Here is a 24,368-nt window from a genome sequence, read left to right on the forward strand (position 1 = left end):
GATTTCACCCCCCTATTCAATAAGCTGCCATGGCTCCCTGTTAACTCCAGAATCAAATAGAAAATATTCTGTTTGGCTTTTAAATCTTTTTATAACTTGACCTTTTTTTACCTTTCTGATCTTCTTATACTCTAATCCCCTCCAGATACTCTACAGTCAGTGCCACTGATCTCTTTGCTGTTCCTCAATACTCCATTTCCCAACTCTTCTTTTTCAGAGACTGATCCCCATGCCTGGATTCATTCTCTCTCTCTCTCTCTCTCTCTCTCTCTCTCTCTCTCTCTCTCTCTCTCTCTCTCTCTCTCTCTCTCTCTCTCTCTCTCTCCATCTCTCTGTCTGTCTCTGTCTCTCTGTCTGTCTCTTTCTCTCTCTCTCCCCTCCACTCCCCCGTTCTCTCCCCCGCCCCTGCTTCCATCTTCTGGCTTCCTTGGCTTTCTTCAGTCTGAGCTAAAATCCCACCTTTTGTAAGAAGACTTTTAGGATCCCTCTTAGGACAATTGGCTTCTTCTGAGATAGTCCCAATTTTTTTTTCTGTCTGTATCTTGTTTGTGCATAGTTGTTCACATTACTATCTCCTCCTATTAGATTATGAGCTTCTTAAGGTCAGAGACTGTTTTTGCCTTTCTTTGTACCCCTTAGGGACTTGTCTTGACAAATGCTTTACAGAACAATTCTGTATTCTCCATTCATGCCTTTGCTTATGCCTTCTCTACTCATCTGTTTTCTCTAATACTATCTAAATCTCTGCTGGGCACCTAGATGGTGCAGTAGATAAGTGTGTCAGACCTGGAGTAGAAAGACCTGAGTTCGAATTTGACCTCAGACACTTACTAGGTAGAAAGTCAATTACAAGTCATGTCATCATTTCCCTGATGTCAAGGTCCTCTTCTAAAATGAAGGACAAACACAATCTATGAGTAGTCTGAGCTCCCTGAATGGGGACTCAGCCAGTTGGGTAACTTAACTCATCCTCTCCATCTCCCTCTCCCTCTCCTCCTCCCTAAAGGAAGGTAAATTTTGATGACCAAAAGCTGCCCAGTTAACTTGGAGTTTACTGGCTAGATTCCTTCCTTCCACCCATTTCACTCTGGAACTCATAGATTGGACCACAATAGGTCCCTGCCCAATGGATATATTTTTATATATTTTTTTCACTTAATGGATATATTTTGGGCTCTCCTGGTTCAGAATGAATATCAATAATAACTTTCTCTTTTGACTAGCAACCATGAGGGTCTTCCCCTCTCAGTTTGATTTATTTATTTTTTATTAAAGGGGACAACCCTTGACTCATTTATTTAAGAGGCCTATTCACTGAATGGGCATTACCTCACTCAAAGTGAGAACCTGAGAAGGCCGTAGCCTAGAAGGGCCAAGGTCTCCCATTACATCCTGGGTCATCTCCAGTCATCCTGATGAATTCAGGCCACTGGACCCAGATGGTTCTGGAGGAGAAAGTGAGGCTGGTGACCGCATTGCACAGCTCTCCCTCACTTACATCAAAGTCAACTGCAAGTCATATCATCATCTCCCTGAGGGTCATGGTCCTCTTCAAGAACAAAGAACAAAGATAAAAACAGCTGTGTGACCCTGAGCAAGTCACTTAGGCCTGTTTGTCTCAATTTCCTCATCTGTAAAATGATGGGGAAAAGGAAATGCCAAACCACTCCAGTATTTTTGGGAAGAAAACCCCAAATGGGGTCATGAAGGGTCAGATACAACCAAAAACAACTAAAGAACAACAATCTAATCTGTTTCTCTTCATAAAGTCTTAGTAATTCTATTATGTATTAAATGAATAAAGGAGACAGCTATATCATTTAATTTAGCACTTATTAAATGCTTACTTGTATAATTTGGAAGGGAAACCCCTGACATTTCTTCCTGTTGATAAATCCTCTCACTTCAAAGCCTATCTCAGGTACCACCACAAAAGTGATGCCTTCCCTGATTTCCCAAGCTTAAAGTGATCCCTCTCTTCCACTTCTCTCACACATCTCCCTCTGACCTTTCCTTTTCACCTAATTGTACTCTAAATTGTATTATAATTATTTGTGTGCATCTCTCAGACATCTTACCCTCTTTAAAGTTGTAATTTTTTTCTGGGCCAGGGACTTTCATTTTTTAATCTTTGTATCTTTTGCACAGGATTAGTAGTTGATACATACTTGCTGAATAAATTAAGTAGCCATTTATCCCTTTGTTCAGATTAAAATGTAATGTTTCTGAAACTTTGTGAAGAGAAGCAGATGAAAATATTTGAGTACTATGAACTTCAAATTAACATGCACTATAAATTGGAAATTCCTGCTCTGTACCTTCCTTAGATAAACCCTTTACTTTAGCCAGATTGGCCTGAAACACAACAGAACTATTTCATTATTTACTCTATTCCTTCTCCCAGGAATGTCTTCTTTTCTTTTCCTTATCTAAATTTTACCCATCTCTTATGCTACCTCTGTGAAGCTTTTCAAAACTGCTCCAGTCCATCTTTTTGTAAACTCTTGGAACACTTATTCTGCATCATGCTTCACCTTTACTATGTATTGCCTTGTAATGTTATTTATCTTTCTATAAGTGTGCTCTGTGGGGAATCTCAGTGTTGGGAGGGACCTCCTACCCAGTGCAGAAATTTTTGCAACCTCCTTCAAAATAGGACAGGCAGCAGCAATCAGCTGAGATGTGCGCACCCTTTTAAGAATCAGAGAGAATAGCACCACTTTAGCCCTTCAGACTGGTCTCCCAGGTTATAGGAACCTCACTGCCTCTAGCTCTCAGGAAGGGTTGGACAAGATTACCTCAGAGGTCCTTAAGATTCTGTGACTGTGCCTCTGACTGCGTTACAGCTTGGACTCTTTGTTCTTGAAGGTACAGGGTTGGCACACCTGATTGAGGTTCCAGACTCCCTTCCAGAATCTCAGTCAGCAGCTTATCCTGCTTGTTTGCCACAGGTGGCACCTCCTTTATGCCAAACACTGTACTAAGTGTGAGGATAGAAAGGCAGGAAATGGTCCCTGGTCTCAAGGAATATAAAAAATATCCCAACGGGGGAGACATGTAAATATCTAGATACGCAGAAGACACGTATAGGATAGAGGGAGGACATTGAAAGAGAGGCATTAGAAGCTGGAGAGAGACTGGGAAAGGCCTCCTGTAGAAGGGAGGATTTGAACAGAGCCTTGAGGAAGACCAGATAAACTAAGAAGCAGAGGTGAGGAGCCATGGTCAGCCAGTGTGAAGATATGATAGAAGATGGAGGTCAGAGATGGAAGATTGTGTTTGATGAGCTGCAGATAGGTCCTTGATTTTGAAGCCTTGGAACCCTTGTTTCCCTCTCATCAAAATTTCCAATTTTCATCTGTTCGTGGCCTGCTTTTCATTTTGCCACAGCCAGGTTTTTTCTCCTTCCATACTGGGGAATGTCCTATAACTTGAGCTGACTAGCCACCATCCATAGATTCCCTGCTTCCCAGAGCTGGATTTTGCTGCCCTCTGCTGACTGATTTAAAAAACAACAATAAAATACTGGTCTTTAACTACTTTCAAATGAATTCAAAATTTTTTCAGTGCCTATTATGTACAGGCTCCTTTGTTGGGCATAGGAGAAAGAGATCAAGGAAATCACAGTCTCATAGAGCTTACAGTCTAAAAGATGATGAAAGACACATAATGCATAAATAATTAGTCATTCAACATACATTTAAGAGTTCAATGAATATGAAAAAATAATAGTAATAGCTAACAGTTATATGGCACTTTAAGGTTTGCAAAACACATTATGAATATTATCTCACTTGATCCTCAGAACAATCCTGCAAGATAGATACTGTTATTATCCAAAATTTTTTAGCAGACAGAAATTAATTTGCTTGCCCAGGATCATATACCTAGTAAGTATCTGAGGCCATATTTGAATTCGGGTCTTCCTGACCTCTCTGGTGTATTATCTGCTTCATCACTGAATTTTCCTATTTTTCTGTGAGCTGTCATGTAAGGGAGAATTGAAAACTGCTAAAACTGAGAGTTCATTCAATCATCACTTCTTCCTTAGATATGTGACCTGTCATTTTGTCACAGAAGAAAATAAAATTTGCTTTTCCACAGATTCTACTTATGTTCTTTTCAGAGCTGGGCCAATTTATTGTTTGACTTTTTGACCTAATACCTTCCCAGATTTCCATGTTAAAATGACTTCTCTGTAAATACTAAGGTCAGTTCTCAACCTCTTTTCCATTCTCACTTAATCCAGGCCCTCTTGTCTGGGCTGTGATGATAGCTTTCTAATTCTCATATCTGCCTACTTCTTATTTACCATCATATCACTTCCTACATAAGCTTACTAATACCTAGGTATATCCCTCCCCAGCTCAGAAATCATAGGTTCTTCCCACTGACCAAAGGATAGACTATAAATTCCTGAGTGCTACTTTCAAGACCCTCCCTAGTCTGGACCCACTCTGCCTTCTGGCCTCATCTCACATTACTTAAACATTCTGCGTTACTAATTTGCTATACTGACTCTCCCTTGCCCCTTTCAGACCCTACACCTCTGCCTGTAGGAATTTCCCTTTAACTTCTCAACCTCCCTGACTCCTCCTTTTGAAATATTTTCCTTCCATGAAGATCTAAGCTGGGTACAACCTCCTCTAGGAAATCTTCCCTGACTTCCCTTTTCAGCTGGGAGTAATCTCTCTTTCCTTCAGTCTCTCTTAAGACTTTTGGTAACTTTTCAGTTACTGCATTCTAATTTATTTTGTAGTTAATTATCCCTACTAAATTATAAGTGAAGTATGCCATTTTTCATCTTTGTATATCCAACTCAAGCTAAGCACATGGTAGACACATAGTAAATGTTTGTCACCTGTAGTGAAAGAGAGCTATATGTGGAGTCCCAAAGTACAGATTTACATCTTAGCTCTCACTAGCTTTGTGAGTGACACAATTTTCATTGACAGTGTATCTTTATTATTTGTTGAATTTTTTTTGGAGGGCAATTGGGGTTAAGTGACTTGCCTAAGATCATATGGCTAGTTTTATTTGTTGAATTTTTTAAAGGGGCATAGCTCAAGGCCTTCTCTTGTCCTTGATGCTTCCTCAGAAAAGTGATTGTAAAATTTCTCCCCTCCAGTTCAGGTCACTAGACTCTGCTGAGTAGACTATGTTGTTCTAATATACGTTTGTGCTTCCTTTTCCTTTTATTTTGGCCCTCCCCACTCATCTCAGTCTCCTTCTCCCGTGAGTTTTCCTTTTTTCCTTATGAGCATGGTTTACTCTCATAAGCTATTCACATTCTATCCTTTCTGCAAAGAGAAGTGAAAAAGAGATTAAATGCCTTTGCCTTTTCAAAGATTTCTCCATTATTATCTTTTCCTTCCTGTCTGTGAGGGGTAGGACCACACGTTCTCTTTATCTTTTTCTATAGTACTACATATATGGAAAACTCTCCTAGATTCTGGAAAATTGCTTCTCCTTACTAGTGTCAGCTTTTCTAATTTTTATAGGATCATAGGATTTAGAGCAAAAAGGGACCTTAGAGGTTGTCTAATACAACACCCTCCTTTTACAGATGAAGAAACTGAGGCCCAGAGAGGGGAAGTGATTTGCCCTGGGTTACTCTTTGGAGGCCTCTCTATCCCTATGTCTACCTATGGGAGTCGTAGATTTAGATTGTTAGAGATAGAAAGCAGTCACAGAAATAACATGATCCAACTCTGTCATTTTGTAGAAAAAGAAACCGAGGCCATGAAGTAGGGACATTATTTACCCAAGGTCACACAATAGAACACAGGTCTTCTCTCACCAAATTTAGTATTCTTTTCACAATGCCACACCATCTTATAAATCTTAGACTTGTAAGGAAAGTCAAAGATCACCCAAGCTAGAATCACCCACATCCTACTACTATACAACTTCACAGACAAAGGGTCATCCAGCCTCCTCTTGAACATTCGGTCACTGGAGTTTTACTACCTTGTCAGAATCATACCATTTCCTGATCCTTCCTCTCGAATCAGAAATAATCTTTCCTTCCTTGGAACTTTCATAATATTTTGTACTTCTTTTGTGTACTTTGTCTACTTTCATTACATTTATTTGTGTTCTTCTCTCTTTCACCAAATTTTTTAAAATTAAATTTATTTTTGTTACACTTTAAGTTCCAAACTGTCTCCCTCCATCCTTCCCCACTCGACACTAGAGAAGGGCCCCCCGCCTCTCTCTACCTCTCTGTCTCTCCCCCCCTTTCTCCTCTTTCTCCCTCTCCATCCCCCCAACGCACACACATTTGTGTGTGTGTGTGTGTGTGTGTGTGTGTGTGTGTATAAAATGAAATCACACTATGCATACTTCTGTTTATCAGTTCTCTCTCTGGAGGTATATAGCATCTTCCTTCATGGGTCCTTTGTAGTTGTTTTGAATATTTATGATATTCAGAATAGCTTGCTCATTCAGTTTTTCTTTGAACAATATTGCTATTACTCTATACAACATTCTCTTTGTTCTGCTCATTTCACTCTTCATTATTTCATGCAAGTCTTTCCATGTTTTTCTAAAATCAATTTGTTCATTATTTCTTATAGTGCTATTTATTGTCCACCAAATTTTAAACTCACTAAGGTCAAGGAGTGAATCTTAGCATCTTATGTAGCTTTGCATGTCCCTCATTATATGGTATAGTAAGTCTTTTGTAAATAGCAGATTCTTAATAACTATCAAATTTACACTTGAAGTGAATTTTAAAGAATCAAATCAGTAATAAATAAAATTATTTAAAAATACACAATCCAAGTAATAACAGACTTTTCCTCCTTATTAAAATATTTATAAGATGGCATTTGAATTTAGATCCTTTAATTCCAAATCTCTTACTCTTTCCATTATACTATACTGCCTTTAGATGTTTTATAATCATTTAGTAAAGCAACGTAGGTGGAATCCTTTATTTCAGCTAGGAGTTTTTTAAATTGTTGGTAAGGGAATCAGGGAATCTTCTGTTATACTTAGTTTATTTGAATAATAAAAAAAAGAAAAGCCTAATCCTAATAGTTACATTATTGAGTTTTTCTGTTTAAGAAATTCCTGGCAAATAGTGTATAACACTAGCATTTCTTGCCTTTAAAATTATAAATGGATTCTACCTGGAAACCTCTGTATATAGTCAATTTAAGTTTGGGAAAAGGCAATGGTTTTCAACTCCATGGAATGGGCTATCTTATGCAGCAGCTGGTAGAGTATTAGATAGAGCGCTGAGCCTAGGATTAAAAAGACCTGAGTTCAGATAAGGTCCATACTAACGGTATGACCCTGGACAAGTCGTTAACTTTTGATTGCCTCAGCTTTCTCAACTGTAAAATGGGGATAATAATAGCACCTACAATTGTAGGTTTGTTGTGAAAATCAAATGACATTTGTACAAGTGCTTTAGCATAGTGGCCAGCGCATATTAAAAGATATATAAATTCTTGTTCCTCTTCCCTTCCCTTCTTTTATGAGGTATTTAGTTCCCAGGCCCTGGAAATATTCAAGCTCAAGATGCATGGCCACTTGTCAGGCATGTTATAAAGAGGAATCATGCTTCAGGTGTGGGTGTCACTGTGCCATTGCTATGATTAGGAAGAGTTGTAAAATATTTGAGAGTCAGCTTGGTAGATGAGAGAGATGGAGAAGAGAAGAGTAGATAAGGGGGTGGCTGTGGGTTCAGGGAAACCTGGGTTCAAATTCTGTATCTCTCCTCCACTGACTGGCTGACCATGGACAAGTCACTTTCCCTTGTAATGCCCCACTTAATCCCCTAAAATAAGAATTACAGATGAACTGCTGATCTGCATTGGCACAGGGAAACTCTATACCAGGAGTTCCCTAAATTTATGAAGTTACATGACCAAACCAAAACTGTGAAGGAGAGAGTTCTTTTACTAGATGTTGTCAAGCAGAGATCAAATAGGTTAATGATCATTTATCAGAGATTTTGTGGAAGGAATTCATGTTTCAGGTGAGGACTGAGCTAGCTGACCTCTGAGAGGTCTTTCTCATTTCTGAGATGACTACGGGAGTAACTATAAGATCCTTTTCCTCTAAGACTATAGGAAACATTTGGTGAGGGAATCAATATCTTTATTTAGTGTTTTATTGATTCCTTTTAAATCTCTTCTTTGGTTTTTCTGCCACAGGGAACACACTGAGTAACCTGATTATGATTCTCCCTCCAATCTGCGGTGCCATTCAGACAGTCAGAGATGGACTGGAAAAGCGGTACACAGCTTCCTATTTGGCTATTACAGGTATATTTGGGTATCACAGGTATGGGTGGAACTTCGCATGAAATAATCATCTGCAGTATTGGCATGTTCTTTTTGTTTCTCTGACCATAAAAATGAATGGTCACACTTTGGCATTGGGAGCCTGTTAAGAAAAACCAAGGCTCATGCTTTCATGTGGCTAAATAAAAACCTTGATATGGATTTCTAGGTGGGGTTGGTCTGGTTTGGGGGGTTTGTTTGTTTTTTGTTTTTTTTAAAGATGGATACCTATATTCTGAGGCACTTTCTAAAGTAGTAAAATGAAACTTTTCTGGCCTTCAGTCCCTGATCCAGCACAACATGAGTTTAGAAGACTATAAATTTTTTTAAAAAGACTGTAAATAAGGTTCTTTATGCAGATTTGTAGAATCCTTCTTGAGAAGTCCTCAATCACTACCAAATAGCTAAATAGCATTCCAATTTTGAGACTGTGGCATGTACTCAAATAAACTAGGAAATGAACATCTCAGAGGAGCTGGGTCAACAGGACATTTTTTTCCTGGCCACTTTCTCTTCCTCCTTTTGGGTTCAGGCACATAATCATATACTCTGAGCTGGAAGACTCTCAAGGATCAGTCAACAAGCATACACCTGCCATGTACCAGGCCCAGATGTGCCCACTGGGAGGTGCAGTGACAGAAATCAAACAGCCCTCTGCTCCCAGAGGTAACATCCTATCTGGCACATATAAGTAAATACAAATAGGTGCATAAGTACAGAGCATAGAGGAGTCTGGGGGTGGGGGGAGCGAGGCTGGAGAAAAGTCTAATGTAGGAGATAGCACTTGAGCTGGCCCTTGAAGGGAGCTTTGGTGATGAGAGAATGTGCTGCAGGCATGGGAAGATGTGAAGACGGAAGATGGAGTGATTGATGTGTGGAAGGAGGACAGCAAGTAGCCCAGTTTGGCTGGAGTGTAGGAAGGGAAGTAATGTGTGATCATACTGGAGAAATAGGTTGGAGCCAGATCGGTAAATTACATCCTAGATGTTATATATAGGGAGTACCTGGAGCTTTTTTGAGAAGGAAAGAGACATGGTCAGACCTGTGCTTGAGGAATATCATTTCAGTAGCTCTGTGGAGAATGTATTGGAGAGGAAGGGGAAAGACTTCAGGCAGAGAAAACAGTTAGGCCATTGCACTAATCAAATCAGTCTCAAAAAAGGAACCCCCAACACACATACAGCATCCCTGAAGGGTGACCATCTAGACTAGAAACAATTCTTGACTAGGTTTGGTGGCCAGCCTTCTGGTGATGAGCCTTTTTGAACTGAACCAAGTTGTTCCTCAGATGGGAGACCCAGCTCATCAGACCTTTTCCTCCCTCCTCAAACCACAGCTCCTCCTCCCTCTACCTTCTCAGCTAAGAACCTTCATTCATATTTCACTGAAAAACACTGCAGCCTTTCACTGAGATCTTTTTCTTCTCTCCCATCTCACAACATTCAAGTTCTTTCTGCCACTGTGTCACCCTTCATTGCTGTTTCACATGAAGAGGAAACCTTTCTCCTGGCCAAAGCCGACCCCTCTGCATGCACAAATGATCCCATTCTATCTCATTTTCTCCCCATAATTGCCCTCACTTTAATCCCTACTCTTTCACTAATCTTGAATTGTTTTGTTTGTACTGGTTGCTTCCTTACTGCCTACAGACATGACCATGTCTCCCCATCCTCCAAAAATCTCCATTTAATCTTTCATCTTGCTTTCCTTTGCTAGCTAAACTCATTGAGAAGGCCATAGGTGTCTCCATGACCTTTCCTCTTACTGTCAACTTTTTGTGGCATGGCTTCTAATCTCATTATTCAACCGAAATTACTCTCCCCATAATTACTAAAGATCTCTTAATTGCCAAACCTAAGGGACTTTTCTCATTCCTCATCCTTCTTGACCTCACTGCAGCCTTTGACGTTTTTGATCACACTTCTTCTTGATACTCTTCTAAGTTTTCATGATACTGTTCTTTCTTGGTTATCCTTCTATCTTCTGTCCACCTCTTCACTCTCTCCTTTGGTGGATCTTCATCTCATGCCTATTAACAGTGGTGGTCTTCTCAGAGCTCTGTGCTGGACCTTCTTCTCTTTTTCCTCTATACTGTTTGATTCAGTGATTCCATCAGCTTCCATGGTGTCACTTAACTCTATGCAGATGATTTTCAGATCTTCTTGTCTATTCCTAACCTCTCTCCTGTCCTCTAGTCTCTCATCTCCAGCTACCTTTTAGATATCTTGAACATGTTAAAAAATGACCTACTGTCTTTCCACAAAAATCCCTCTCCACTTTTCCACCTTCCCTCTAATATCCGTGATACCACCGCCCTCCCAGTCATCTAGGAGATGTCATTTTCTGCTCCTCACTCTCTCTCTTATTTCCCCTCATATCCAATCAGTGGTCAAATCCTGTCATTCCTACCTGTGTAATATCTTTAAAAGATGATCTCTTTTCTCCTATGACACTGCCACCACCCTGGGGTAGGCCATGATCACCTCAGGCCTTGAATGTTGTAATGGCTTGCTTGGTGGTATCCCTGCCTCAAGTCTCTTCTCAACTCCAATCCATCTTTCATTCAGCTATCAAATTGATCTTCTGAAAGTGCATGTCTGACCATATGACCCACTTCTTCAATAAACTCCAATGGCTCCCTATTACCTCCAGGATCAAATATAAAATCCTGTTTGGCTTTCAAAGCCTTTCATAACCTGGCCCTTTCTTACCTTTGTAGTCTTTTTATATCACTTCATATACTAGATAATCCATTGACACTGTCCTCAGTGACTAATGGTCCATCTCCTGACTCCCAGGTGTTTTTGCTGGCAGACTCCCATGCCTGCAGTGTCCTTCTGCATCTTGGCTTCTCTGATTCCTGTCTCAGCTGAATCTTCTAGAACAAGTCTTTCCTAATTCTCCTTAATGCCTTCCCTCTGAGATAACAGTGGCATTCACTAGCATTTATTGAGTATAGTTTGAATGAACAGCCCCAAGGTCATATAAGTGGTTCTTTGTAGACATGGTCTTAATGTTGGGATAGATGAAAAAAGACATTCTGGCCACATTTGAATAAGGAGCCCTTTATTTTCCCCAAGGGGTTTGACAGTCAAGAGATTCAGGTTCTTGTCTCTGCTGTGCCACCACATAGATGAATGTAACTTTTTTCCTCTGGATCAGTCCTGTAAAAATCAGGAATTATCTGAGGTTATCTCTAGTGCCCCTTCCTCTTCCAACATTCTTTGTTCTTTCTGTGTTCTAATTTTCTTTATCTAGAGTCCCTTTCAAATTTGAAATTCTCTAATTAATGGTCATGTCTACACTCTAGTTCCAACATCCCTTCAGTGAATAAGTGAAATTGACAACTAGGAAAATAAACTAAACTATAAAATAGATGAAACAAATTAAAAATAAAAGAAACATAGCAAAAAAATTGATACCTCTCCACAATTCAAAACCAAAGCAATAAAGCATTGAAGGGGTAAAAGAACAAAGTAATTTCCTGAACAAAGGGACCATTGGAAATTCTTTAAATAGAGGAACTTTAATTGATTAAAGTACTTGTAGTCAACCACTGTCTTGATTGAATCAGACTAATGTAAGACTAATCAGAAATGATCTGAACGTGCTATGCCCTTCTATCCAGAGAAGAAGCTTTAGTACAGAGCATAAAAGACTAATAACCTTGTAAACTGCTGCATTACTGTTAGTAATGAAAGAAAAATAAAATCAATGTGCTGTAGTGACAAGGGCCTTCTGAAATAGTTTGTGAAGCTTTCTAATTTATTTCCTTTTTTAATCTAATTGTGACCACTGGACACTGCATCAGTGAATAACAGTTCACTCATTCAACACCTGAGGAAAATATAAGGATGAAATAATCAGAAAACCATAGAACTTCCAAGGATCTTAGGGATAGATCACCTGGTCACAGAATCTCAATGATGAAAGGAACTTCCAGAGCTCTCTATTCTGACTCATACTTGAACAAGAATCTTTGCTATAACATATCTTATAGGTGGTCATGTAGCTTATACATATCCAGTGGCCTCCCATTCACTTTTGTAGAGCTTTAATTATTAGAAATTTTTTTCCCATATTAAGCCAAAATTTACTTCTTTATAGATTCCATCCATTTTTTCCATATCTTACTAGCTAAAGCCAAACAGAATAAATCTAATTCCTGTCCCATGTGATAACCCTTCAGACACTTGAAGACAGCATTCTTATTGGCCCCCAACATTCTGACTCTTCCCTTCTCCAGGCTAAGCATTCCTAGTTCCTTCTACTGTTAGCATGATCTTGAGTCTCACTGACTAAAACTCCAGAGGAAATCAGTCCTGAAGTAGTCAAAAGCTCTTAAGAATCCTGGGGAAGTCCAACCTGGTCCCAGGTAGGATGGTTCCCTCGAAGGGCGGCGAGAAGAAGAAGGGGCACTCTGCCATCAACAAGGTGGTGACCGGGGAGTACGCCATCAACATCCACAAGCGGATCCACGGTGTAGGCTTCAAAGAGGGTGCTCCCTGGGCCCTAAAGGAAATCCGCAAATTCACCATGAAAGAGATGGGAACTCCAGATGTCCACATTGACACCAGACTCAGCAAAGCTGTTTGGGCCAAAGGAATAAAGAATGTCTGGTACCATATCCAAGTGCGTTTGTCCAGGAAACGCAACGAAGATGAAGATTCACCGAACAAGCTGTATACATTGGTTACGTATATGCCTGTCACCACCTTCAAAAGCTTACAGTCGGTCAATGTGGATGAAAACTAAATTAAACTTTGTTCAAATAAAGTTATAAAATGTCAGCCAGTTAAAAAAAAAAGAATCCTGGGGAAAAGGGTGTGGAAAAAATAAGGATACTAATGCATTGTTGGTGGAACTGAGAACTAGTCCAGTCATTCTGGAGAACAAGTTGTAACTATGCCCAAAGAGCTACAAAACTGTACCCTTTGGCCCAGCAATACCACTGCTAGGTTTATATCCCAAAGAGATCAAAGAAAATGGAAAAGGAACTATTCATACAAAAATATTTATATCGGCTCTTTTTGTGATGGCAAAGAATTGAAATCAAAGAATGCCCATCAGTTGGGAAATGGGCTGGAATTGTGCTTTAAGAAATGGCAGGGGAGAGGAATTGATTTTAGAAAAGATTTATATGAACTCTTGCAAAGTGAAGTGAGCAAAACCAGGAAGACACTGTACATAGGAATAGTTTTTAAAATTTTAATATTCTGTTTTTTCTAATTACATGTAAAAACACTTTTTAACCTTTTTTATATAATTTTGAGTTCCATATTCTCTCTTACATTCTATCCATTCTCCTCTCCTTGAGAAGGCAAGCAGTTTGATACAGGTTATACATGTGTAGTCATACAAAACATATTTCCATATTAGTCATATTGTGAAAGAAAACAGACCAAAAAAACCGAGAAAAATATGGAAAATTTTTAAAAGTATGCTTTGATCTACATTCAGATTCCACCAGTTCTTCCTCAGGAGGTAGATAGCATTTTTCATCTTAAGTCCTTCAGAATTATCTTGAATCATTTTATTGCTGAGAATGCCTAAGTCATTCCCTGTTGATCATTATACAATATTGCTATTACTGTGAACAATGTTCTCCTGGACAGTAACAACAATATTATAAGGATGATGAACTGTGAAAGACTTAGCTACTCTGATCAAGACAATGACCCAAGACAATTTCAAAGGACCCATGATGAAAATTGCTATCTACCTCCAGAGGGCAAACTGATGAACCATAAATGCAGATTGAAACATACTTTTTCTTTACTCTATTTTTATTTTGTTTGTTTTCTTTTGCAACATGGCTAATATGGAAATATATTTTGTATAACTTCCCAATTACAATCGAAATCAAAATGCTTGGCTTCTCGGGGCGGCCAGGTAGCACAGTGAGTAAGAGCACTGGCTCCAGTGTCGGGATGACCTGGATCAAATCCCGGTCTCAGATACTCAGCACCACACCCAGAAATAACTGGCCGTGTAACCTTGAACAAGTTACTTAACCCTGATTGCTTAAAAAAAAAAATGCTTGGCTTCTCAAGGAGGAAAGAGAGGCAGGAGGGATGGAAAGAATTTGGAACTCAAAATTTTAAAAAATGATTGTTAAATTTTTTTACATGTAATTGGGAAATATTTAACAAAATAAATAAAGATATTTTTAAAAGGAAAAAAAGAAAAGAAAAACCACTTCTAGATCTACATCCCAAAGAGATCAAAGGAAAAGGACCTATATGTACAAAAATATCTATATCAGTTCTTTTTGTGGTGGCAAAGAATTGGAAATGGAGGGGATGCCCATCACTTGGGGAATGGCTAAACAAGTCGTGGTATATGAATGTAATGGAATACTATTGTGCTAAGAGAAATAATGAGAAGGTGTGGTTTCAGAAAAACATAGCAAGACCTATGTGAATCGAAACAAAGTAAAGTGAGAAGAACTGGAAGGTCATTGTGTACAATATCAGCAATGTTATCATGATGGTCAGCTGTGAAAGACCTGGCTACTCTGATCAATACAGTGATCCAAGACAATTCCAAAGGATTCATGATGAAAATTGCTATTCACCAGCAGGGTGCTAATGAACCCTGATTATAAATTGAAGTATAATTTTCTCAGTTTATTTTTTGCTTTTTTTTGTAATATGGTTAATATGGAAATATATTTCCATGATTTCACATGCATAATTGATAAATTATTTGCCTTTTCAATAGTTGGTGAAGAGGTGGGAGGGAGAGAAAGAATTTGGAACTCAAAATTTAAAAAGAAAAACACGTTAAAAAATAATGAAGTAAAAAAGGAAAGAAAGAAAGAAAGAAATTGAGGCCCAGAGAGAGGAGAAGTGACTGCCATGTCCTCTGGCTCCAGATCAGTGCTATTAGTATATGATAAGGACATAAGAACAATTTCAGTGTGCCATAATAGAGAGCTGGCCTTGAAGCCTTGAATTGTAATGATAATAACTAACATTTATATAATGCTTGCTCTGTGCCAGGTACCATGCTTAACATTTTACAGTTATTGTCTCATTTGATCCTCATGAGCATTCTGTGCCATGAACAGTAAGGAGACCTGCCTAAATGGAGGAGGACTAGATGGCTATTTAGGAACAGTGGGCAATAAGATAAACCCAGAGGTCCGTCAAATGTGGCCTTGAGGTTAAGTCAGTAAGTCATCAAATATTTAATAAGTACTTTTGGAGGCAGCTAGATAGATGGCTCAGTGCATAGAGTGCAGGGCCTGGAGTCAGGAAGACTTGGGTTCAAATCTAGCCTCAGATACTTTACTAGCTTTCTGACCCTGAGCAAGTCACTTAATCTCTGTTTGTCTCTGGAGAAGGAAATGACAAACCACTCTGTTATCCTTGCCCAAAAAATCCCATTGACAGTATTGGTGTGCTGTGGTCTACAAAGTCGTGAAAAATCAGACATGACTGAATAACAACAATAGTGTGCCCAAGCAGTGTGTTAATGAATAAAAATAGAAATGCCCGCCAAATTTCCCCTGCTCTTTAGGAGCTTGCACTCTAATGGGGGAAGACATAAAAGGGAGCTGAAAAGCAGAGGGGGGAGAGAGGAGCTGTCTGTTCAGTGACAGGTGAAGAAATAAGTCTGGAGAATCAGGAGGGAAACCCAAAGGGGAATGGAGGCATGAACCCCAGGCAGAAGACGATGTGCTTGATGTGAGCACCGAGGATGCACAGCTTTCCGTTGCCCTTCAGTCCTTGAGTGCTGGCCAGATCACATCTGTTTTGGTGGAAGGAGGCAGTCAGAAACAACCTTTCACATAACTGACATTGAATGTATTATTCAATGAAGCATAGTATGAAAGAAAGAACGCTGCTGGACATGTAATCAAGAAAGATGCTAATACTTATTAACTGTGTGATGCCAGGCAGATTGCTTACTCTCTTTATGCCCAAGTTTCCTCATTCATGTAAAAAAGATCCTTATACTTTTATTTATTATAAGCAAAGCACTCTGTAAATCTTAAAGTGATATATAAATTTAAGCTAATTTAAAACTATAAGAATCCCTGTGGCAGTCTACTATTGAATCTCTTCCTCACCACTGAATTTTTCTACATCTTTTAAAGCCCGACTTCTTTCCCCTGAAGCCTTTTTTTGGGTCTTTTAGTCAGTGATAACCTGCTTATTACAGCCTCATATACCACATTGTTTTTACTTCTCTAATGTATTTTTTTATATCATATATTATAGTCATCTGAGATTATGTCTTATTCCTCTATAAGACTGTAAATTCAATAAAAGCAAGAGCCATGTCTTATCTAAACCATATATCTCTCCCAGAACCAAAACGCTAACCATAGGAGGTACCTAAATGATTACTGAAACAGAAAAAAAATGAAATTAAATCTTCCCTGTGCCAAAGTTGCAAATTCTGGCTTCTCTATCTTTACTCTGTACTCTCTCTTCATCTATTATTGTCCATATCCATTATTTCAAAGTCTAATTCAGAATTTACCTCCTCCAAAAAATCTTCCCTAACTAAATGTGACTTGCTACCCTCCTCCCATTTAGGCAAGCCTCCTCTAGCACTTGCACATACAGTTATCTTAGAGTCACAGAATTTATAATAGCTGTCATCTCTATTCTATCTTGCATTATTCATATTTTGCTCTGTAATTAACCTGTGGTTCTTGTTACATGTGTTTGACCATCTAGTTTAGAGCCTGGCACTTAGGAGGCACGTAATAATTGTTGCTGCCCACAGACTACGATTCCTTTAGCTATTAATCCTATAGTAAAAGGTCATTCTGGTTTGTATCTCAATTTAAAAAAAAATTAAATCCAATTAAAACAATATTAAATATTTACTCTGTGTAAACCCTTAGGTCCAAAATGCATAGGGTTAAGGGAGTGAGAGATAATTGCAAATGACAGGTCCAGGGAAGTACTTTGGGAAATGTGAGGAGGGAAAGACCATTTTCACCTAAAGGGAGATGGAGTAATAGAGAAGGAAGGATCAAAGATGACTCTGAAATAGTAAGCCCTACTCTCAAGGAGCTTACAATCTAAGGTGGAAGACAGCATACAAATAACCATGTACAAACAAGCTAACATACAGGAGAAATTAGAAATAATCAATAGAGGGAAGACAATGGAATTAAGGAAGATTGGGAAAGGCTTCTTATAGATAAGAATGGATGATTTTAGCTGGGACTTGAAGGAAATCAGGCAAGGTAGGGGGGAGAGCATTCCAGGCATGGGGGATAACCAGTGAAAATGTCTGGAATTGAGAGTGTCTTGTCCAAGGAACAGCAAGGCCAGTGTAACTGGATCTTAGAACATATGGTATAAGTATAAGGTGTAAAAGGATTGGAAGGGGGAGGGGAGGAAGCATATTGTAAAGGGCTTTGAAAACCAAACAGAAGATTTTATATTTGGTCCTAGAGTTGATAGGGAGCTGCCACTAGAGTTTATAGAGTAGGGGGAGGAGGTAACATGGTTAGACCTATACTGATTTAGGCAGATCACTTGATAGCTGAATGGAAGACAGACTGGTGTGGGGAGAAATTTTGGTGCAGGGGCACCAACTAAAAGGCTATTACATAGTTGAAGCATAAGGGTATGAAGGCCTGAAACAAGGTGGTGGCATTGTCAGACAAGTGAAGGGTGCACATATAAGAGAAGATAAAATTGACAGACCCTGGCAGAAGATGAAATTGGTGGGGATGGGGAGGGTGAGAGCTCTGAGTGAGGAGACAAGAATGAGATCTAGGTTTTAAGCCTGAGTTACTGGGTAATGGTTTCCACAGTAGTAATAAGGAAGTCAGGAAGAACTGCAGGTTTTGGGGAACAGATAATGAATTGTTTTGAACATGTAGAGTTTAAGATTTCTGTGTATAAGACATATAGCTTGAGGTATCCAATACGTAGTAGGAGATGTGAGACTGGAGGTTGGAAGAAAGGTTAGATCTGGATAAGTAGATTTGAGAATCATTGGAATAAGAGATAATAATTGAAATCATGGAAGCAGATGAAATCACCAAGCAAAATAGTATAGAGGCAGAAGATAAAGGATGGGCTCAGGACAGAACCCTGTAGAACCCCTTATTAGCCGGCCTGATGTGGATAAAGATCTGGCAAAGGAGACTGAGAAGCAGGATGTCAGATAAGTAGGAGGAGAACTAGGAAAAAATTAGTGTCACAAAATGCTAAGGGGGATAATTAACAAGTCAGAAGCTACAGAGCCGTCAAAAAAAGATGATGACTGAGAAAAGGACATAGATTTGGTCATTAAGAGCTCATCAGTGACTTTAAAGAGCATATTCAATTGAATGATGAGCTCAGAAGCAGCAAAGAATGAAGAAGAAAGTGAGAAAAAAGAAAGTAGAAGCACCTATTGTAGATGGCCTTCTAAGAGGATGCGAATACAAGAATGGGCCTAGAGCTGTGCAAAGAGGTTGGGAATAGAGGTACAGCTTTATGAATTATTAAATTAAATAATTTTACAAGTATTTACTATTACATACTATGTGTATGCTAGGCAGTGAAGATACAAAGGCAAGGAGAAAAAAAGTCCTTGCCCTCAAGGAGTTTGTTTTAATGGGAGGCAACAGCATAGACAGATAAATATATACCATGTACTTACATACATTTATTATATGTGTTTTTATAGTATTGCATATATATGCATCCAGGTCCCATCATGAAGACCTGACCCCAAAAGGATTAAACTTTAATTTTTTTGTTTATTGTCCCTCTTGGATTAATGCAAGGAAGTCTCCAAGGTTAATATTAGGATATAGTTTATGTCTAGGATGACCTAGATGCAGGCAACAAGGTCCTCAATCTTTCCATGGGTTATGTATGTTATGAGGCATGGGATAAGCCTTTATTTCAGCCTGAGAAAAATGCTTCAGACACTAAGCAATAAGGACTTATGGGAGCCTCTGAACAGATTTTGAAATTATCTGCAGAAAGGTGATAATTTAATCAATGGGAGTAGATAAACTCACCAATTAAGGAGTATAAACAAAGAAAAGAAGAGGATCCAGGATAGAACCTAAGGGTACAGCCAAGGAAAGTATAAACTTTCAAAGTAAACAGAATTGAGAAATTTGGGAGGTATGAGAACCCAGAGAATTATGTCCTTTGGAAGCCAAAGGAAAAGAGTTTCAGGAAGTGGGGTGGGCTGCAGAAAAGTAAAGGAGAAAGCAAACAGAAAAAAAGGCCACTGACTTTAGTGATAAGATGACAAGTTACTGTGGGGTAAACTACTTCAGAAGAGCAGTGGGAGCACAACAGATGATGAGGAACTGAAGAATGGATAGGTGACAAGGAAGTAGAAGCAGTCAGTTTAGATCACTTTCTAGGTGGCAGGGAAGGGGAAGAAACAGGGTGATAGCTTGAAAGGGTAGAAGGGCCAAGGAAAGGTTGTGTGTTTTCAGCATAGTGAAGAATTGAGTTTATAAACAGGAAGAGATATTTGGAAAGGACATCATAGATTCATAAGACAGGAAATGACTGAGCAGTGTCATGGAGGAGCCTGGATAGATGAAGTGGAAGCGGTAACAGGCAGAGAGCAGTGAGCTTATGGCGAGTAACAGAATACTGGCTAAGCATTAAAAATTGCAAGAGTCACAGTTCATTTGGAGCCAAAAATTCCTTTAGATAGGTTAAATGCGATGTGATTGGAATTTGATAAGGGGCATGAGGGACATTTAGTCTTGAAATACTGAGGCAGCATTTCCATTGAAAAGAGCACTAGTCTGGAATTCAAAATTTTAAAATTAAATGTTTAAAAAATATTATTTTTATTTCTTTTTACATGCAACTAGGAAATAAGATATACAGGCACTGGGGTATAGAGATCCATCTTGCCCTACTAGAAAGTCGGAGGGGGGATGGGGGAGGATATAGGAGAGAGCAGATTAGGGGAGGGGGTATACAGTGGGATCGCTGTTTAGGGGTGGTGGGTAGGGATAATACATTGAGAAAATTTGTAACTCAAGATCTTGTGGAAATGAATGATGTAAACTAAAAATGAAATTTAATTTAAAAAAAAAGAAAAAAGAGAAGAGCACTAGGTAAAGATCTGAGTTTTAATGCCTGCTTTGCTTTATTATCTGTGACCTTGGACAAGTCCCTTAACCTCTCTGGGACTCAGTTTCTTCATATGTAAAATAAAGTCACTAGGAACTAGAGGACCCCTGAGATCTCTTGTGTCTCTAATTCTATTATCCAATGCACAAAACAAGCAAATACTTCAGTTATTACTTAGAGTTAGTACTTATAGTTCTTATGATTCATTAGAGGCCTGCCGACATCCTGCATGACATCCCATATTCTGAGTTCTTTCCCAGTCCTAAGGTCCCTTCCAGTTCTGATATTCTGTGTTATAAAATCCTTTTCAATTCTGACATTTTTTATTCTTAGGTCTCTTCCAGTTGTGATATTCTATAATTAAAGTCACTACCAAATGATACTTGCTGAATCTTCTAAGTAGTCCAGGCATTCTAGTTAACATTTATAAACCATAAAAGTCTAAATGTAAAGTGTGATTGCTTAAGTATGTTTTTTAAAATGTTAAAAATCTTCTGAAGATAGATTTTATTTTAGCCTTAAATGATAGCTTCGTTTTTATCACAAGATGCATAAATAAATTTACCCTTTTAAAAATGAGTCATATTGACTTAATTAACTTCAATGGAGTTTCTCGATTGATATTTTGGTGGTATACTTTCATAAAAAAGTTACTGTGTACTGGACAACCTGAAAGACTACCTTGTTATTGAAACATACCAATTTCCCCAAGACACAGACCTGATAAATGTAATGATTTTTCATTTCTTTACTTTTCTGTTGCACTTGATTTTCTTTCCCACATTTCATGTGTCTAAGCAGTTTCTTACTCCAGTTTTAGCAGATTGCTAAAATATTAAAATTCTCTTTCTTTTTTCCCCGACCTCCCACATACCTCCTCTTCACCCCCTAGAGCCTTAGCAAAATACCTCCTGCTGGTTCAAAGGGCAGGTGCTATAAGCCTCCCCACGTTAAGATACAGTTGCTGATGTACTGCCCAAGTTCTGGGAGAAAAAAATAGGTATGATTAAAGTATATTAGACTTGAAAAATTAGAGTCAATATTTCATTTACTCATAGAATATCAGTACTAGGATGTATCATAAAAAATGTAAGCTAACTAAAATGAATGTTAGATCATAGAATGTCCACAGGATAGATAACTTAGAGACATATAGGCTAACCCTGTCATTTTGCAAATGGGAAAACTCAGGCTCAGGGAGGTCAATTGACTAGTTAGTGGCAGGTTCACGATTTTAATCTTAAGATTTTTAACTTTAAACTTAAGATGGGAAAGCATGGTGACTAATGTGAATAAAGAGAAGGGAACGTATATAGGAGATATTGTATCAGGTAAATTGATAATATTTGGCAGTTTGAATATGTGGAGTACATGTGAGAGGGGAGTCAAGGATAATAACTGAATGACTGGGAAGGTGGTGATGTCCTCAATACTAATAGGAAAGTTGAGAAAAGGGGAGAATTTTAGGGAGTGTATGAGCTTTGTTTTGGACATGTTGAGTTTGATATGCCTACAGGATATCGACTTTGAGATGTTTAGTAGGCACTTGATGTTGTGGGAGTAGGGCTCAGAAGAGAGATTTGGAATATATCTATAAATCTGGGAAATAGAGATGGATTCATAGGAGCTAATGAGATCACCAAGTGAAAAAGTATAAAGGGAGAAGACGGGGACTCAGGATAAAGCTTTGGGAGATGCCACATGGTTAGTAGATGTCACCTGGATGAGGATCCAGCAAAGAAGATTGAAAAGGAATGGTCAGACAGGTAGGAATAGAACCAGGAGAAAACAGTATCATGAAAAGTTAGCGAGAAGAGATAATTTAGGAGAAGATCATGAGCAGCAGTGTCAAAGGCTGTAGCTGAGACAAGAATGATGAGAACTGAGAAAAGGCTATTATATCTGACAGTTAAGAAGTCATTGGTAACTTTCAGAGAGCAGTTTCATTTGAATGATGAGATCATTTGAAAACTAGATTGCATATCCAGGGTTTAGAACCTAATGAGAGAGAGGCAGAGTAAAAGGGAATATTTTTGCCTTGCTCTCCCAACATAATACCTCCAGAATCCAGAAATCATGCTAGAGTGAATTTCGACCAACAAAAAGTCACAGTGAATCATTTTCCCAACCCAGGGCAGCTTAGGAAGACATATTTGCAAACACTGGGGTGGGGTCTGGCCAAGAGTGTAGCACAGTGGTGGTGGCAGCACACCAGTAGCATCTCAGAGTCCAGGGACTGAAAGGGAACCTAGATAGAGCACAAAGACAGGAAGCACCAGGGCAGAAAGAGAGCCCAGGGAACCAGTGAACTAGTGCTAGGAGCAGGAATGTTAGCTGCCTTCTGGCAGCTCTATCATTCATCCTGGGTCACAGCATTAGAGCAGAGAGGAACAGCTTCAACACATGTGTGGGCCCCTACCTGAATATTGAGCATAAAACAAATTCCAGAAACTTAGCTGTGTGACTCTAAGCCCAGGAGCAGTGTGTTGACTCAGTTCTAACCTTTTTGGTTGTTGTTCAATTGTGTCCCATTCTTCATGATCCTATTTGGGTTTGTTGTGGGTTTTTTTAGCAAAAATACTAGAGTGACTTGCCATTTCCTTCTCCAGTTCATTTTATAGATGAGGAAACTGAGGCAAACAGGCTTAAGTGACTTGCTCAGGGTCACACAGCTAGTAAGGGTCTGAGGCCATATTTGAATTCATGAAGATGAGTCTTCCAGACTCCCTGCCACTGCTCTATCCCCTGTGCCACCTAGCTCAGCATAGAATCCTGGAGTGGAAAAAGCACAGCAAGAGACCAAGACTACAGGGGATCCAGCAGTTCAGTCACTCTGAACCTATAGAACCTCCCATTGAACCAACAGAGGCTGAGTTCAGCAACAGTCTACTGAAACTCAACTATACACAAGCCAACAGACTTAAACCTGGGTCAGAAACTTTCAGATCTCAGATCAGAAGGTCAGTAAACAGACATCTCCCTGGATTACACCACTTTGGAATTACTGAAAATTTCCAAGCCCCCAAAATGACCTGTATAAGCACAGATTCTCATGTCAGACACTGCTCCTTCCCAGAAGTGAGCAGAATTCAACATTAACATAAAATCATAAGTCAAAATCAATAAATATGTTGGATGATGACAGGGAAGCTCAAGACATAAATACAAACAAAGACAATGACTTTTAACTATCTAGCAAAGCTTCAAAGAAAAATGCAGGTTAGACACAAATCCAACAATAACTCCTAGAAGAGTTAAAGCAAGATCAAAAGAAAGAGATAAAAACAGCAAAAAAGAATTTTAAACCAAATAAGAATGGTAGAGGAAAAAATGGGAAAGAAATGAAAGCTATCCAAGAAAGTTATGAAAGAAAATTAACAACTTGGTAAAAGAAGTATAAAACCTTACTGAATAAAATAACATCTTAAAAATTAGAATTGCCCAAATGAAAATTAATGACTCCATCAGACATTATGAAATAGTAAAACAAAGTCAAAAGACTTTTAAAACAGAGGAAAATATGAAATATCAGATAGGAAAAACAGCTGACCCAGAAAATAGATTCAGAAATAGTTTAAGAATCATTGGACAAAGAAAGAAAGAAAGAAAGAAAGAAAGAAAGAAAGAAAGAAAGAAAGAAAGAAAGAAAGAAAGAAAGAAAGAAAGAAAGAAAAAGAAAGAAAGAAAGAAAGAAAGAAAGAAAGAAAGAGAAAGAAAGAAAGAAGGAAAGAAAGAAAGAAAAGTAAATGAATGAATAAATGAAGAGAAAATAAAGAATCATTGGACTAGCTTGAAAGCCATGAACAAGAAAAGAGCCAAGATATCATATTTTAAGAAATTATAAAGGAAAAATTTCCAGATATCTTAAAGTCAGAGGAAAGTAGAAACTGAAAGACTCTTCTAGTCACCTCCTGAAAAAAACCACAAAATGAAAGTTCCCAGGAATATCATAAAAATCCAGATCTCTCACATCAAGGAGAAAATATTGCATGAA

At 38.6% G+C, this 24,368-nt stretch overlaps 2 protein-coding genes across 6 annotated transcripts in view; both read left to right on the forward strand.

Moving 5' to 3' along the window:
- Positions 1–24,368, forward strand: part of ACER3 (alkaline ceramidase 3) — a 205,150-nt gene that overhangs the window by 102,290 nt on the left and 78,492 nt on the right. For all 5 annotated transcript variants that reach the window (XM_069070901.1, XM_069070905.1, XM_069070903.1 and 2 more), the window contains one exon: positions 8,169–8,279. In XM_069070901.1, coding sequence (XP_068927002.1) covers positions 8,169–8,279 — 111 coding nt within the window. The remainder of the gene's footprint in view (positions 1–8,168; positions 8,280–24,368) is intronic.
- On the forward strand, positions 8,290–15,030 carry LOC138148296 (large ribosomal subunit protein eL31-like). The gene has a single exon (XM_069070907.1). It carries the CDS (start codon positions 12,678–12,680, stop codon positions 13,050–13,052), a length of 375 nt encoding a protein of 124 aa, XP_068927008.1. The 5' UTR covers positions 8,290–12,677; the 3' UTR covers positions 13,053–15,030.

This window comes from Petaurus breviceps, unplaced genomic scaffold (assembly GCF_028583685.1).
Source record: "Petaurus breviceps papuanus isolate PSGF00001 unplaced genomic scaffold, PetGlider_PUasm1.0 90823, whole genome shotgun sequence".
NCBI lineage: Eukaryota > Metazoa > Chordata > Mammalia > Diprotodontia > Petauridae > Petaurus > Petaurus breviceps.